The 14,260-nt window shown below is 40.2% G+C and overlaps 1 protein-coding gene and 1 pseudogene across 2 annotated transcripts; one reads left to right on the plus strand and one right to left on the minus strand.

The window, feature by feature from the left end:
- The window catches only part of LOC146466047 (uncharacterized), a 451,139-nt pseudogene that overhangs the window by 427,688 nt on the left and 9,191 nt on the right, over nucleotides 1-14,260 (plus strand).
- On the minus strand, nucleotides 371-10,593 carry LOC146466080 (uncharacterized). Of its 2 annotated transcripts, XM_085127813.1 has the most exons (7): nucleotides 10,348-10,593; nucleotides 9,556-9,590; nucleotides 7,225-7,287; nucleotides 4,803-6,021; nucleotides 4,274-4,339; nucleotides 3,107-3,520; nucleotides 371-2,519 (listed from the first exon to the last, which is right to left on the minus strand). In XM_085127813.1, the coding sequence occupies exons 3-7, from the start codon at nucleotides 7,240-7,242 to the stop codon at nucleotides 1,585-1,587; spliced, it is 2,652 nt and encodes an 883-aa protein (XP_084983939.1). In that variant the 5' UTR covers nucleotides 7,243-7,287; nucleotides 9,556-9,590; nucleotides 10,348-10,593; the 3' UTR covers nucleotides 371-1,584. The 2 variants fall into 2 exon arrangements, with proteins under 2 accessions (XP_084983939.1, XP_084983938.1); XM_085127812.1 differs by lacking the exon at nucleotides 10,348-10,593 and having other exon boundaries at nucleotides 9,556-9,755.

Raw genomic sequence — 14,260 nt, forward strand, 5'->3', positions numbered from 1 at the left:
CATTTGAGCCGTTCTAGCAACTACTCCGCAGTTGTCAATTTAAAGGACTAATTTCTTTGGATTACTTAACCTTGTTCTGAGTTGACAAGTTTTCCTCTGACGTCTGTCAAGCGTAGCATTTTACGGACACATCCCGTGGAAATTTCCCTCCTTCCCTTGGCGCACCCCCCTCCCCTTCCACCACAATGTCGAAGTTATCACCGTTAGGTATAGCCTATTGGCTTACAGAGCTTAGAGTCTCTGTGGAGAGTTCAAGGAGGGTGGACTTTGGACTTGTAGTGAAACTTGTTAAAGCTAACCTGGCACTATTCAGTTACTAGACTTTAAATGATATTTTTCTTCTCATTTGATGTAAGGATCTAAATTATTCAAATAAGGGCACAGAAACTATGTTTAAAAACGGCATTGGATCTTATCTCCCGTTTCTTTTCCTTTTATTACATTTTATAATCCTAAAGTCTCGACAAGGAATGTTTCTGGAAAGGCGTGAAATAGAGCTAGTGACAGTATAGAGGCTTGAGTTCTTTTAAAAACCAAAACCAAAATGATATCACTGACCAATCACAACCGCCACAAACAAAGCAGTGAACCAATCGGAATTAGAGGTAACTACATGTAACCGGCGCCAAGCCATGTTTTCCCCCTCATTGGTTCAGAGAGGGGCGCGAGTTTCACCAGCCAATCACCGAGCTATAGTAAAGTAAAACCAAAGCGTACGTGAATTAGAGAAGTTTTTAACTGAGTGTTGAAAGTAATTATGGATTCGCTTTGGTTTCAGTTCACTTCGCTCTGTGATTGGTTTAGCAAAACTCGCGCCACTTTCTCAGCCAATGAAAACCGAAACCAATCGTGACTTGGTCATATGCGTTTTCCAGCGCCTTGCGCCGATTACATGTATTTACTTCGAATGCTGATTGGCCCATAGCGCTGTTTACCTATGTTGTTGTTGGCCAGATTTGGTTTTACAACACTTAATTGAAAACCGCTCTTACACGTGAAAAACGTCGCCAAACATTTTCTTTATTTCAAGGCACTGCTGGACCTCTTTTGACAGAGACGTGTTTACGTCCATTAAAAAAAGTAATAGTTCATCTAATAATACCACTGTTTTTCAGAATTTTAAAATCCAATAAAAAATGAAGTGTAGAATTTCTTCAAATTTGCTTTTAAATTTAGCGTGGATTAATTCCGCACAGCTTTCTTCACTCAGTAGTTGCCATTTTCAGTTACATGACTTAAACTTTGAAATCCCGAGGGAGGAGAAGGGTTTTTTCTGCTCGGAATTTTTGGCAGAGGTGTGCCGCCAAGTCCCGCATACCCTGGCCTTCTTTCAGAGACGTAATTGCTCGATAAAATTGATCCATACCTGTTTTCAGGCTCCTAACCAATAATGGCCAAAAACCACAAAACTACTCAAAAAAAATAGACCCCGTGGGATGGCACATACTTATAGAGCTTATATAAGGTAACCATCTTCCTCCAGGGGGAGAAGGCTCTAGGTTAGAAGTACAACACATTTTCCAGTTTAAACAAAAAACGCAAAAAAAAAACCACTTGTCTATTATATTGATACGCTTCTTGATTTTAAGAAAAACTGAAATGTCCCAGTTTTGAACTTTTTCTTAAAGAGCTTATCTTTTTTCTTCTCCTCGTCCTTATTTTTTGTTCTCTTCTCTGTTTTATTTCTTCGTCGTTTAGACTCAATTTTCTTGTTCGTCTAGAACCTTGCTCCTGTGAGGTTGTCATTGTGGTTCTTTGTTCGTTCTGTTTCCCTTGTCCCAGAAATTCAGACGAACACTCTTTTACTGTCTTCATTTCCTGTTTAGTTATTCTCAACTCTCTTTGCAGTTTAGTAACTTGCTCCTGTAAGTTTGCACAATCTTTGTCTTTTTCCCTTAATTGTCCTTGTAAATCTTTGTCATCGGCTCGAAGCTTTCCTTGTATGGTCACTGCAATTGTGTATTCCTTACGTAATTGTCCTTGTGATTTGACCAATTGTCTACTCGTTGTTGCGATTTCTTCTTCGCTTGTTCTCAACTTCACTTGTAATTCACTGACTTGCATCTGTAATCTTGCTTCGTTTGTGTCCTTTTCCTGTAACCGTCGGTGCAGATCTGCCACTTGTTTTCTCAGCCTTTCCTCGTTTGCTGCCAACTGACTTTGCAGCTGAATAACCTGTAAATGTTCCTCCCGCAACGGCTGTTCCGTTGTTATCAAAGCTTGTACTCTTGTTTCTAAATGACTTTGAAGCTCAGTGAACCGTTGCTGTTCTTCCTGTAGCTGTTTTTTCAAGGCTGCATTTTCTGTGTCTTTGTTGTGCAATTCTCCATTCAATTCATGTAATTGCTCTCTCATCGTTCTCATTTCTTTCTCGTTTGTATCCAAATGACCTCGTAGTTCATTGTTTTGGCGTTCCAAAGTACTCATTTCCTGTTCATTTGATGTCAATGAACTTTGTAGTTCTGTAAGTCGTTGTTCTTCCTCTCTGAACTCCTTTGTGCCCTTTAATCGTACAGGACCTTTCAAGCCAGAAAATAAATAAATAAATAAATAAAATTTTAAATCCGTCTTGGTATACGTAAGACACCCATATATCTCGCTCAAATACCCTAATCCTAAGAGTTGATGGTGTGACGTTACCTTGGAAAGCTAAGGAAACACTATAAATGAACGTCAGAGAAGGATTAGCAGGTATAAGGAACCTGTATCGTTTATGACCGCTTATGACTTTTAATCTCCGTGCAATTTTCCGAGCGAAATTTTTGCCAAGAGCCATGACGGGCTCTTGGTTTAGCACAATATATCTTCTCAAACTGGGCCACAAACTTCAGTATTCGGTATTGATACAGTGATGCAAACTATTTAAGTAAACTATTTTGTTGAAATGAAGGAAAAGTGACGATAAACTTAACATGTGGAAAGTCTGATAGTATGAAAACTCCCATGAGATCGAAATACATCCCCGGCTTGTCCTCACAGACTGCAATCCGTGTTATCGAAAAAGACAACCTATGGACAATGCATCTAACACCAAGATTTAACTAATATGTGAATAATGGAAAAATAATCAAAGGAAAGGAAACAAACAACTATATAGTCAACTCACGTGAGATGCTCGTAAGAAACAGTTTGCAGGTCAGGTAGTCTTCTTTCAAAATAGTTGTCTGTAGCTGCACAGACACCACGTGAAATCTACTTTTGATGTCGTCTGTTAAAAGGCGTGCCTCAGCTTCTGCATTCAGGTTTCCGAAGTAGTAATCCTTCCAAAGGCTCTCGAGAATTTCCAACGTCTTGCATTCGACAGTCACTCTTAAACTACCCACTCTCGCCTGTTTTACGATTAAGTCACGCACCCCTACCAAATAGTAATAGAAGCACTGTGGCATGTCATCAAGAGGGATGCCAGCTGCTTTTGTGTCAAGGAAGTCCCTCGCCATCTCAGACATCACATGTTTAGGATCTCCTTCGTGTGGCTTTTGAAAAGTGACGTCGTTCAATGCAAACTCTATAGGTAAAGTACCTGAAATCGAAAAGTAAAAGCAAGTTTCAGCTTTTTCGATTGGAAATTAATCAGTCCTGTACCAGAAATCACTTGTTATTTTAGAGGTCCAATATGATAGCGCATGAGATGAAGATTTGTGCATGGAATTGTTTTATCGATTAATGTGATATTCGATTATTTCACGGACATGGAAATTTTTGCCGAGCGATTTCGAACCCGAATCCGACGTTAAGCCGCTCAATTTCCGTGTGATCGTAAAACAATCGTAGACGACCGCTAAATCAGGTGATTCGACTCTGCAACCACACTGAAAACAAAGTTCTTACGACCGATCGCGATCTTCTGCTATAGCAGACGATCGTACAAGACAGGACCCCCTGTCTAGTCTACGATAGTCTGCCATCGACTGCGATCATACGACAATAAAAGAGAGTGTTACAAGTGCGACTGCGCAATCGAAGCTCATCATGTTCGGCCAATACTGCAGTTCGAAAAGTACGTCGGGTGAATCGAAGTATAGATCTCTTTGTTTCAGCTTTTTATCTTCTTCTGCGATCGAGCAAGTGAACAATTTCTGCAATCCCGTGACCGTTTAAAATCATATGAAAGCCATTATTTCCAGTTTGCATTGCTGGAGAAATTTGAAAGAGCAGACACTACAAACTTCAACTGAATCGGTCCATCGTCATCACTGCCAGCTTAACCTCCTGCTCTCTTAGAAGAAAAAGTCCAGAGAAGGAACTATTGAACAAATTATTACTCAAAAAGTACCTGGAAGGTGCTCAGTTGTGAAACTTTCCTCTTGCATTGAGGACTGACGGCCAATAGAATGATCATCTGCCAAAACAAAATTTACACTGAAGTCAAATACTGTTCATCAGATATCATTTGAGAATGATTGGAATAAGTGACTGCTCTAAACTGAAGCGATAAGGAGCAGAAATTAAAGTGGCTTTAGACTGAAGCAACGTGGAGAAGAAAGTGGTCCAAATTGGACCAACTTAGAGGAATTGCTCAACAACTACGTCTTACTGGCTCACTTCGAGGAAAGGCGTTGCTTAAACTGTGAAAACAAGACGTTTCAGTATCGTCTATTCAAAAAACAGCAACTTTGACTGACTCTTTGCTGAGGGACCTTGTTCAAGATTTTCTTTGATCTTAAGGCAAGTCAATGTTAGTTTTCAGATCGTTGAGAATCCCACGATTTGACATCAACCGATTGCCAGGCCCTTATCTAAACAACCAATGGACAAATAATTATTTAAAAGTCAACAATCAACATTGAAAGAAGCATTCCCACCTCGAACCATGTCGACCATCTTTCTAATAAGTTCTTTACTTTGCTTTTCCCAGCTGTACTTCTTTTCGTACGAGGCACGCAATAATTCAGATTCCTCAAGTCTCTCCCTCCTTTCTTTGCTCCAGGCATCTTCAATCTTTTTTGCCCATTCTTGGGCATTGTCCGAATCAATCACAAACAATGAACCAAATGGAACCTTCGTCAGAGCTTCTCCGAACCCCGAGTTTCGACTCGCAAGGACAGGTAGACCTGCCGATAGGGCTTCAAGACCTGTCACCCCAAAGCCCTCTGTTCGTGAAGGCATGACAGCTAAATCGACTTCGCAAAGCAATTCGTTCAAACTCTCTCGGTTCTTCAGAAAGCGTCTGATAGTTAGGCTACTTGCAGGTAGGCCACACTCCAAGAATCGTTCTTTTATTTCATTTTCCTTTCCCTCTGCACCAACATAGATGAGATGAGTATCACTTAATGCAGCAACAGCTTTGGCCGCAATGTCAAATCCTTGCAATGAAAAATCTTCAGCATCTCCTCGACCACAAAGAAGAACTCGGAATTTCTTTCCCTCACCAGCAGCCTGTTCAACTTTAGAAATATCTTGTAAAATGCCAGGAGTAAAATCAAAGACCATTTGATTGCAAGAGCGAAGATAACACCGAAAGGCCTCATTCAACTTGGGTCCAACAGTGACGACAAAATCAGCCATTTTGCAAAGCTCGACCTCATCTTCCTGCTTTTTTCCACCGTCTGAAATTGGATTTGCGCATGTCCGATGCATTCCAAGTTCTTCTGGGTTTGCATGGACAACTTGTATCCATTTACACTTGTGCGAGTCTCTTATGAACTGCACTTGATTACCGAGCTCGACACTATGTCCAACAACTACGTCAATATGTAAATCAGGCGGAGGGAAGCAAAGCCATTGAAGCTCATCTACACCTGGCCGCCGTGCTGCCTTTATGAGGTCAATGTTGTGATCACGGGCTGCTTTCTTCTCCTCGTCATTGCACTGTGGTACAAAGAAAGTCACATGTACCTCGGGGAACTTCGCCAAGTTTATCGCCATTTCTCTGTTTATAGTGGACAGTCCTCCTTTACTTGACCCCCATTCAGACCCCAGGACAAGGACTTGCAATCTCTCTGACAATGGGTGGAGTCCACTGTCTTCTCGATCCTCTGATCTCAACTCTTGCTCAGTACTTGAGTCGCTCAACTTTCTGATCTAGTTCATGATTTAAAACATGGAAAAGTAAGAAAAGGTTCTCAGTTGGAGGAAATTTTCTGGTCAAATGGGTGACGTTAACGATTTTCTTCCTGGGGACCGATTGTCCTTCCTGCGTTACGCCACGAAGTGAGGACAGGGAAGGGGCAATTAATGGAGGGAGGGGTTACTCAATATTGTGAATCGCAGTAGACAACCCTGAAGATAACCTTGACAAACACCTGACTCCTAATGTTTTGCCGTTGATGGGAAAGGCGCTTTTTCAAGGCAGGGACGCTTATTACAAATTTTTCGTTCAAAGAATACCCTTCTAATTTTGTAATTTTCGATTATTCTTCCTTTAGGGAGTTAGGATGTTATGGGACGAACGTTCCGTTGACCCTTTCTCCTGCCCCCCCCCCCCCCCCCTCCAAACTTGCTTTTGGTTCATTTGCTATTAAGGACGGTACCTATTAGGCTATTGGGGGTAACAGCGCATTTTTTTAGAGATAATTAAGAAACGACAATTCTAAAAAGTGTTAAAATACAACGCAAAGTATGGCATTTTAGTCAAATTGAAGCTTTATTGTCTCTGAAAAATGCATGGTTACCCCCAATTATCTTTTTAAATATCAAAATGCACTTGCTAAGTTCTGCTTAACAAGACAGGTTCACGTTTATATTGAATAATGAAATTAGGTAGTCAAGCCACGCGCGCAATGTTAGGCTGCTTACTCTATCCACTATCTACAACAAAATAGATAGTGACTAGCGCAGCCAATAAGAGAACAGCATTCGTGATAGAACGCTAGTAGATTCGTACTAATAGTGAATATGTTTGATTTTGTTATTATCTTTCGTTATCATTGTAATGGCTGTGCGAATGCATTAATCTAAGCTAAAATCTTCATTAAAGTCACTTGTGATTCTCCGTCCTAGTATAGATAGCTCTCTTGTTCTCATTGTTGAGATTTTATTCTATCATCCTTTGACTCATACTGCGTCAAGAACAATTTAAGAGCTCCCTTAAACTTTACATTTGAAAGAAGCAGCCTGTGCGCTTACTCTAGGAGATATGGTAATGTCAAGAAAATTTAAAACTCGAATAAAGCTTATTTTATATCTGTTTGCCATAGCCTCATTAAAAAAACGCCTGCTTGTCTTAAGAGAATATTTACAGACTTACAAACTCATTCTATAAGTATCGTATTATTAGGTACGTACCTTTCTTTTGGAAAACATGATACTGGAATATGTCTTGCTCGTCACAGCGTTTGCATTAAATCCCTACAATGAAACGTGACCACTGATATATTCACAAGCCCTTGCTTTTACATATAGTACTATTGTCAAATAACTAAATCAGTGTTTCACCAGTAAATTCTCAAAATAACGACTTCCCAAGGCAACGATAAAATTTGATGGTTCTTAAAAAGCGCATAAGCTACGCTAAGAACCGGTTTAGTACGGTCACCGTAAAGAGATTCGAGTGCTTACGTTTCGAGCCTTAGCCCTTTGTCAGAGCGAATCAAGGAGTTGTGGGTTGTATGTGGTTTATATAGCCGGTGAGCACACATACAACCAACAATACTAGATTCGCTCTGACCAAGGGCTAACACTCGAAACGTCAGCACTAGAATCTCTTTACGGTGGTCAAATCAGCTTCCGTAACAAATAACGTCCTCTCTAATTCCGGTTACTTAGTGAGTTAAAAACTGCCATCGTATTCACATATTTTTAAGAGAGAAGAGGCAACACAACACGGCAAGGTGTAACCGGATAGGTCAACACATTGCTGAAAATTCTTGCAATGAAAAACAGCCATGGATTTTTTTTTTTAAATTTCGACCTCTAAATTTTAAAATGTCAGAAGTTAATCCAATTGTTCAGTAATATATCAAACACGAGGAACAGTGTTTCCTCCGATTTCCAAACACCGAGAAGTAGATTGGAAAAAAAAGGCGCAGCCGAGTCTTTTTAAACCAACTTCGAGTGGTTTGTAAATAGGAGAAAACACTCTTTCGAGTGTTTGATATAGCTTCCCAAACTATTGATAATTCTTGGAGATATTCGAGGCAAAATTTCACAAAATTTTATGATAATTTAGATCACATTTCTCAACCTCCTTTACGGTAGTGACTTGCTTTGTTTTGGCTTGATGAATTATTAATGAGTCCCATGCCAAAACAAACAGCGTATCTTAGCTCCGACTAAAAGTCCAGTTAATTTAAAAGAAAACCTCAGTCAATGTATATGCGGTTCAGTTGTTAAGTGTCTTCCATTTGCTACCGATGAACCCTGTACGCGCATTGTTGACATGTAGCCGGATTTTAAAACTCTGTTATCTTCAATCAACAAGGTACCGATTTTCCGAGAAAACTCAGAGTAATTTCCAAAATGAGAGTGATGTATTTAATCACTAAATCCGAGTGCTCCTATCAGGAGTCGAACCTAAGACCTTCCGATTACTAGTTCGGATGCTTTACTGACTGAATTACAGGAGACTCGTGGGAGCTTAGTTAGGCCATTAAACTAGGTTCATGGGACAAACATCCTACGTACTGCTAGGATTCAGAGGATTGGAATGTTCCAAAATATTTTGACGTCTGCAAAATTAAAAGCTAATACCTTGGATCTTAGTTTAGCGCCGGTGACATTCGTAACTATTGTGCCTTTATCGCGCAATAGTAACTGAAACAGTATTTTGAAGGACGGGATCAAAGTATTACTAGCATTTAACCATTTAAGCGAAGGAGGGTGTCTCGTTCCTTGTTGATCAATTGAACCAGTGCATACTGAAAACTGCATATCAATTTTAGTCTACGCTTCCGGTCCACTGACCCTTCTGTTTATCCTTTGATAGTTTGTAAATATCGGATGTGCAAAGGTTTTCAGTCGCCCTTAACTGGATTCACCAGAAGGCTTTTAACGACTTTCTAAAAGCCTTGGGTGGAAGCAGTGGATCGGAGCCCCCTTACCTCGTAAGTGTGAGGTGAAACAATCGGAGAAGTCCAAAAGTAGACCAAAAGTACCTCAAAGACAGTACGCGCGAGCTATGCATGGAAATTGATGCCAACACGCTAAAATGGAAATCGTTACATCAAGTTGAACCAACTTTTTTCAGAACTTAAGCCGTCGTTATTGGCCGCCACTGCACTCTTGTTCGGAAGAATACATCTTATTCTCTCTTCTGCCTTCAACATACTTTGTTGACCTTTGTTTATAATCAGAAGTTTGGGTATGTTTTGATTTTGTCCTTACTCTTAGTCATCAGTGTCCACTATATGCCGTCTGCATGCCGGTCGCAGACAACTAAGATAAATGTCAAAACTTGGCAAAGATCGCACTAAAAACAAGATGTCCAGACGGCTATCGACTGAGACGATATCAGTGAATGGATTTAGTTTAACTGGACCGTACAAGGATCTATTCGGTTTTGAAACCATTTGGTTAATTTAATTTAGTGCTAGTTGATTATGCACGGTGCAAGAAATAAACAGTACAGCTTGTGTATGGAACCACACATTAAGAGGTAATAGAAATAAAGAAACAAACCTGTTATGTTGCAATATCAAGCCAGGCCAAAACAACTGAGATCAACAACAGACAAGAAGATCACGATTTAACAAAGCCGAAGGCAAAGGATGCAGAATGCCGGAAGCATAAGGGATACACATGCGCAGAAGGCCCATTGGGTTATTCGTGTAACGCCTTCCCTGATCGCAAAGTGCGTAGCGACAAGTGTGTCAACCTCCTAATTTCTCAGGCCGAACGCGCACAGTGTTCAAACGAAAATTCTGGACGAGCGAAGAATGGTGATGCGCGTGTTCGAGAAACTACCTTTCCGCTGCAGTTCGAGCTTCTGGTGATTACTTCTTCCTACTTCATGCAGTCAACCGAAGCGAATTGAACTGCGAAGAGCCACTGAAAACGAAGCACTTCCGGTAAATTATGATCCGGTGTCTAATACACACAGCCTATAGACATTACCCCGGAATCGTGACTATTGGATGGAGATCGATATGAATGCAAGACTGACACGCGCATCAGTAACTATCCATGCCGTATAGGAAAGCACGCAGGACACGCTTAACGCTGACCATCATCAGGGAATGCACAAGAACCAGTGTTCGGATGAACCTATCACATTCAAGACTTGAGGGATGCTGACTCAAATCACGATCACTATACATTGACACATGTCACTCCCCTAACCAGAAATCCTAGACAGCGCCGGATTGAAAAATCAAGCTTTCGTCATGCGATATAAAAAGGATATGATGTGTTAAAAAATTTCTATGTAACAACTGGGTTGCAGCCTGATATAATCACTCATAATCAACTCACCTTTTGTGTCTGTAATATTGCGATGTTACCTTCAGGTCTCCGGATATGTCCAAGTCCTTGTCCTCCCTGACCGGAAGCTGTGTGTTCCGCTAAAATCAAAAAAGTTCAGAAAACGATTGAGAAATAGAAAACTAACTCACAATTGGTACTTAGACACTGGTGCAAGAAATTTTCACTATCATGGGATGAGCACAGTTTCCGCGAAATTCATGTCTTTTGTGACCAGTCTTGCGTGAGGGTTACGTTAAAATTAGATCCGGAACGCCAAATGTAGGAAGGCTGCTATAAGGGAACAATGCCCTCGATTTTTCTCGGGACAGTCTTTTGTCAAATTAGAATTTAATCAGTTGACATTTCTCGATTCAAGCTAAGCTTGTTAAATGTGTTCGAACAAGAAGATCAATGGTCACTTCAAAGTCAGATCAAACAACTAATGAGAATTTTAAGGAGCAAGGTTATAATTAGCAGTTTGGTCCAGTTTCCATCCTGCAGGTGACTTTCACTCGCATTTGGTCGTTTATTACCCACAGTCGCTTTCTCTCGCAGGAGATATTTAAAATCTTTTCATGGCTTCAACGAAGAAACTAGAGCCATTTTCTCGGTGCGTCTTTTAAGAAATTTGAAGCCATTACGGACTCGTTTTTACTGGTAATGACTTACAACTTTGAATGCTAACGGTTAGAACCTCGTTGCCAGGTGTTTTCTTGTCCCGCGGCGCCTCTGTTCCACCCATCATAAATTGGATGGGAAAAGAAAGGTCCTGGGAACGAGGATGCACAAGGGCAAAATTCGCATTAACTGCTATCATTTTCGTTAATATCGTGTTACATTGTCAAGGGCTTCAGTCGGAATAACGAATGCTTCTCAGTAAAAATTTCTTCAGGGTAGCGAAGACCTTTCCTGTTTTAATTTTAAAAACCATTACTAAGGAGAAGAACACTGCAGAGAGTCTCAGGTGGGTAGTGATTTTTGGCTGATGGTTCTTCATTAAGATAGATAAGATTACGAACGCGTCTCCTGTATACAGCACCCAGGAGACAGTTTTTCTCGATGAATCATCTACTGCAAGTGGAACGTCTTTTACCGGATAGGTTCCCATGACGGTGCAAAATGCAAATTTAAATGATATTAGTGTGTATTGAATCGAATTAGATCAGGAAAAGCATATATCTGTGTGGCGTGACTTTGCAAAAATAGCGTTTTATATTGCGTCTGTTTATGCGTCTCCTTTGTACAAAGACGGACACGCGTTCGATTAACTGGCCACGCAAACAAACTCTCGCCTCTAGTGTCTTAAAATAAATGATCGAGCTGATAGACGCAAAATTTTCTAGAAAGTTAGTCATTACAATTTCACTTTGATATTTATGTAAGGAGAGGATTGCTTTGTCAATTCCCTGTGTTTCGTTGCTCATGGAATGTATCAACTGAGATTTGATCAAATTTTTGGCTTCTTGCCACACGTAAAGAGGGTCTGAATGGGGACACCTGGATAACACTAAACACTTAACTTTTTGGCTTAGTAACATGAAACAGTAGAATTTTAGGCATTTTAACAGTAACAGAAAAAAAAACACTCATTGTAACAGTAAATTTTAGCCAGAAAGAAACAAAAACGGCTCCAAAAAGGCCAATATTATTTTGTTTGGTATACCAAGAAGTTTTCAGCCATTTCCCGAACATTTCGAAAGATTTCCGAAGACTACCGAAGATTCCCGAAGTCTGCGGAAGATATTTTCGAGGAGAGATCCGAAAATTTTCCACTATCTTTCGTCGTTATATTCATATGTGAAAGATATATTTTTTACAGCGTAAAGATACGATTTTTTTCAGTGAGAGGAATCCTTGTAATTTACTCTAATTTGTATATTAACAGGATATTTATCATTAAACAAGAAGCTGTTACCAGCTACGGATGCTTTTTAAAATTCCCGGGCCTTAATCCTTACGTTTTCACCTTTCATTTGGATACAGAAACCATTTGCACATTGATCATTTTTCAATACTAACCGTGAGTCTGTATTTGTATCTGTGTGACGCCGGTCACTGATGCTATCAGATCGTAATTTCCGGTATGATCGCGCATTACGTGTACGTTATCCTCGCACCTTTTTCAATGTTTCGCTGTTTTGTTTTTATTTACAAATGAAATACAGGGGAAAGTAGCTGTTAGTCACCTTTCATTGGTGACAGAAACCGATTCTACATTGATTATTTTTCAATAGTAAACGTGAGTCAGATCTGTATCTGTCTTGGCCCGCGGGGTCATAGAGTGATTAAGTTGCGGAATTTGCGGTTAAACAAAACTAACCTTGAGGAACTAGAAAAGCTGAGTAAAAAACGATATAAACCTTTCGAATTTTTAAAATGCTAGTAATGAAAAGATTAAATGTAAATGGTTGAAAAACTTCGAAAGTTAAAAGATGTACAAAAGACGCTATAAAAGTAGAATAAACAGATTAAGTTTCTTCCCGTCTGTTCATCGCATAAAGGTTTAAGATGTCTTCGCCTTGGAAATAGAAAATGCCTTTCTAGGTAAGTGAATGCCGTTTCTGTGAAAGTTGATAAATTCAAAGGAATAAGTTTTATCACTGTTGTAAATTGAATGGCCAGAACTAGAGAGTAAAATGATCTGAAACGCATTGCGTGCTTGCGTAATAACACAGTCACACAGGACTGTCACTTGTATGTTGCAGCTGACGATATCGATCGCTTTCTTCGCCACTCGACATGCCATCATTGCCATCACCTTTTTGTTCTAACGACTCCAGAACGCTCTCTGCGCTAAGGGAAACCGTTCGCGAACGCTTGACAGCCGACGCCATTTTTATTCGAAAGAACAGTGACTCGCAGAATACATCGGGGATTAAGGGAGGGGGAGCGAGGGAAGCGAGAAAAAATGAGGGAGTTCGGGGCCCTCCCCTCCCTTCCCCTATTACGTTGGCTACGCATGCCACGTCGTGAAGGCCACATTCAAGTGTTCTACGCTTTCGATTCTACCAAATCATGTGGTGATCGCCAACATTGTATTAAAATGCAAACTTTTGCAAACATTTTCCGTCATCGCCGTGTTCAAGTACGGATATTTACAAGTCTGGACAGTCATTAAGAATTTCCGAGATACTTCTCTCTAGGAATGCCAAAGTCTTATTTTTAGTCATTTCTCTTGCATCCGCCATCCTGTATGTGACACGTCATGTGGTCATATACGAAGTCATATGCGTTATATTCTTGGACAATCGCGACACAAAAAAGAAAAATAAAAACGAATGCGACCGAAAACTTAACTTGTGGCCTCACGGCCCGAGTAAATACCGTGTAGCATGAAAATTTTGCGAGAGTTTTACTTTGCGGATTGGCGGTTTTGGCGAACTAATTTTTGCGATTCGAGATGACTGAAATTTCTGCTGGGAACTAATTTTTGCGATGCTCCGGTTCAAATAGCAGAATATTTTGATGGAAGAAACCTGAATAGTTTTATTGCACAGTCAATTGAGTCACAGTTCACTCTAGTTACATATTAGAGACATATCACTTTAATACCTTACTGCTCAAAGGGACTGAACAACAACAAAACAAAAAGCCTACCCCTACCATTCGCAGCCAAACACTGTTTCGTTAATACGGTTTGCCACCACCGGAATTACCGCATTTACCGTACATTATTTTTTAAGAAAGCAGTATGAATGTTTGAATTACCGTAGCTGAAACCTTTCAAGGCATACACTGATACATGAGAGGGGCTTTGCCTTTCGAGTGAAAGATTCAGCTAGCATATATAGCTATATATAACTTTTCGAGACCTAATTGGGAGCGGCATGCTAAAATTATGGAAAACTTTGCCCTACTGTAACGCAAAGACTTACAGACTCAGTCGATAATTGAAAATAGTTGAAATTCTGCACTTCTGTGC

Source organism: Pavona decussata, unplaced genomic scaffold, assembly GCF_977016875.1.
Source record: "Pavona decussata unplaced genomic scaffold, jaPavDecu1.1 SCAFFOLD_154, whole genome shotgun sequence".
Taxonomy (NCBI): domain Eukaryota; kingdom Metazoa; phylum Cnidaria; class Anthozoa; order Scleractinia; family Agariciidae; genus Pavona; species Pavona decussata.

Bases quoted from the DNA above. Each gene is read 5' to 3' on its own strand.
- LOC146466080 (XM_085127813.1), bottom strand. The intron at 3,521-4,273 runs GTACTTTTTGAG...TTTCGATTTCAG, and splicing joins CACAACTGAGCACCTTCCAG to GTACTTTACCTATAGAGTTT. The intron at 2,520-3,106 runs GTGAGTTGACTA...CTGGCTTGAAAG, and splicing joins GTTTCTTACGAGCATCTCAC to GTCCTGTACGATTAAAGGGC.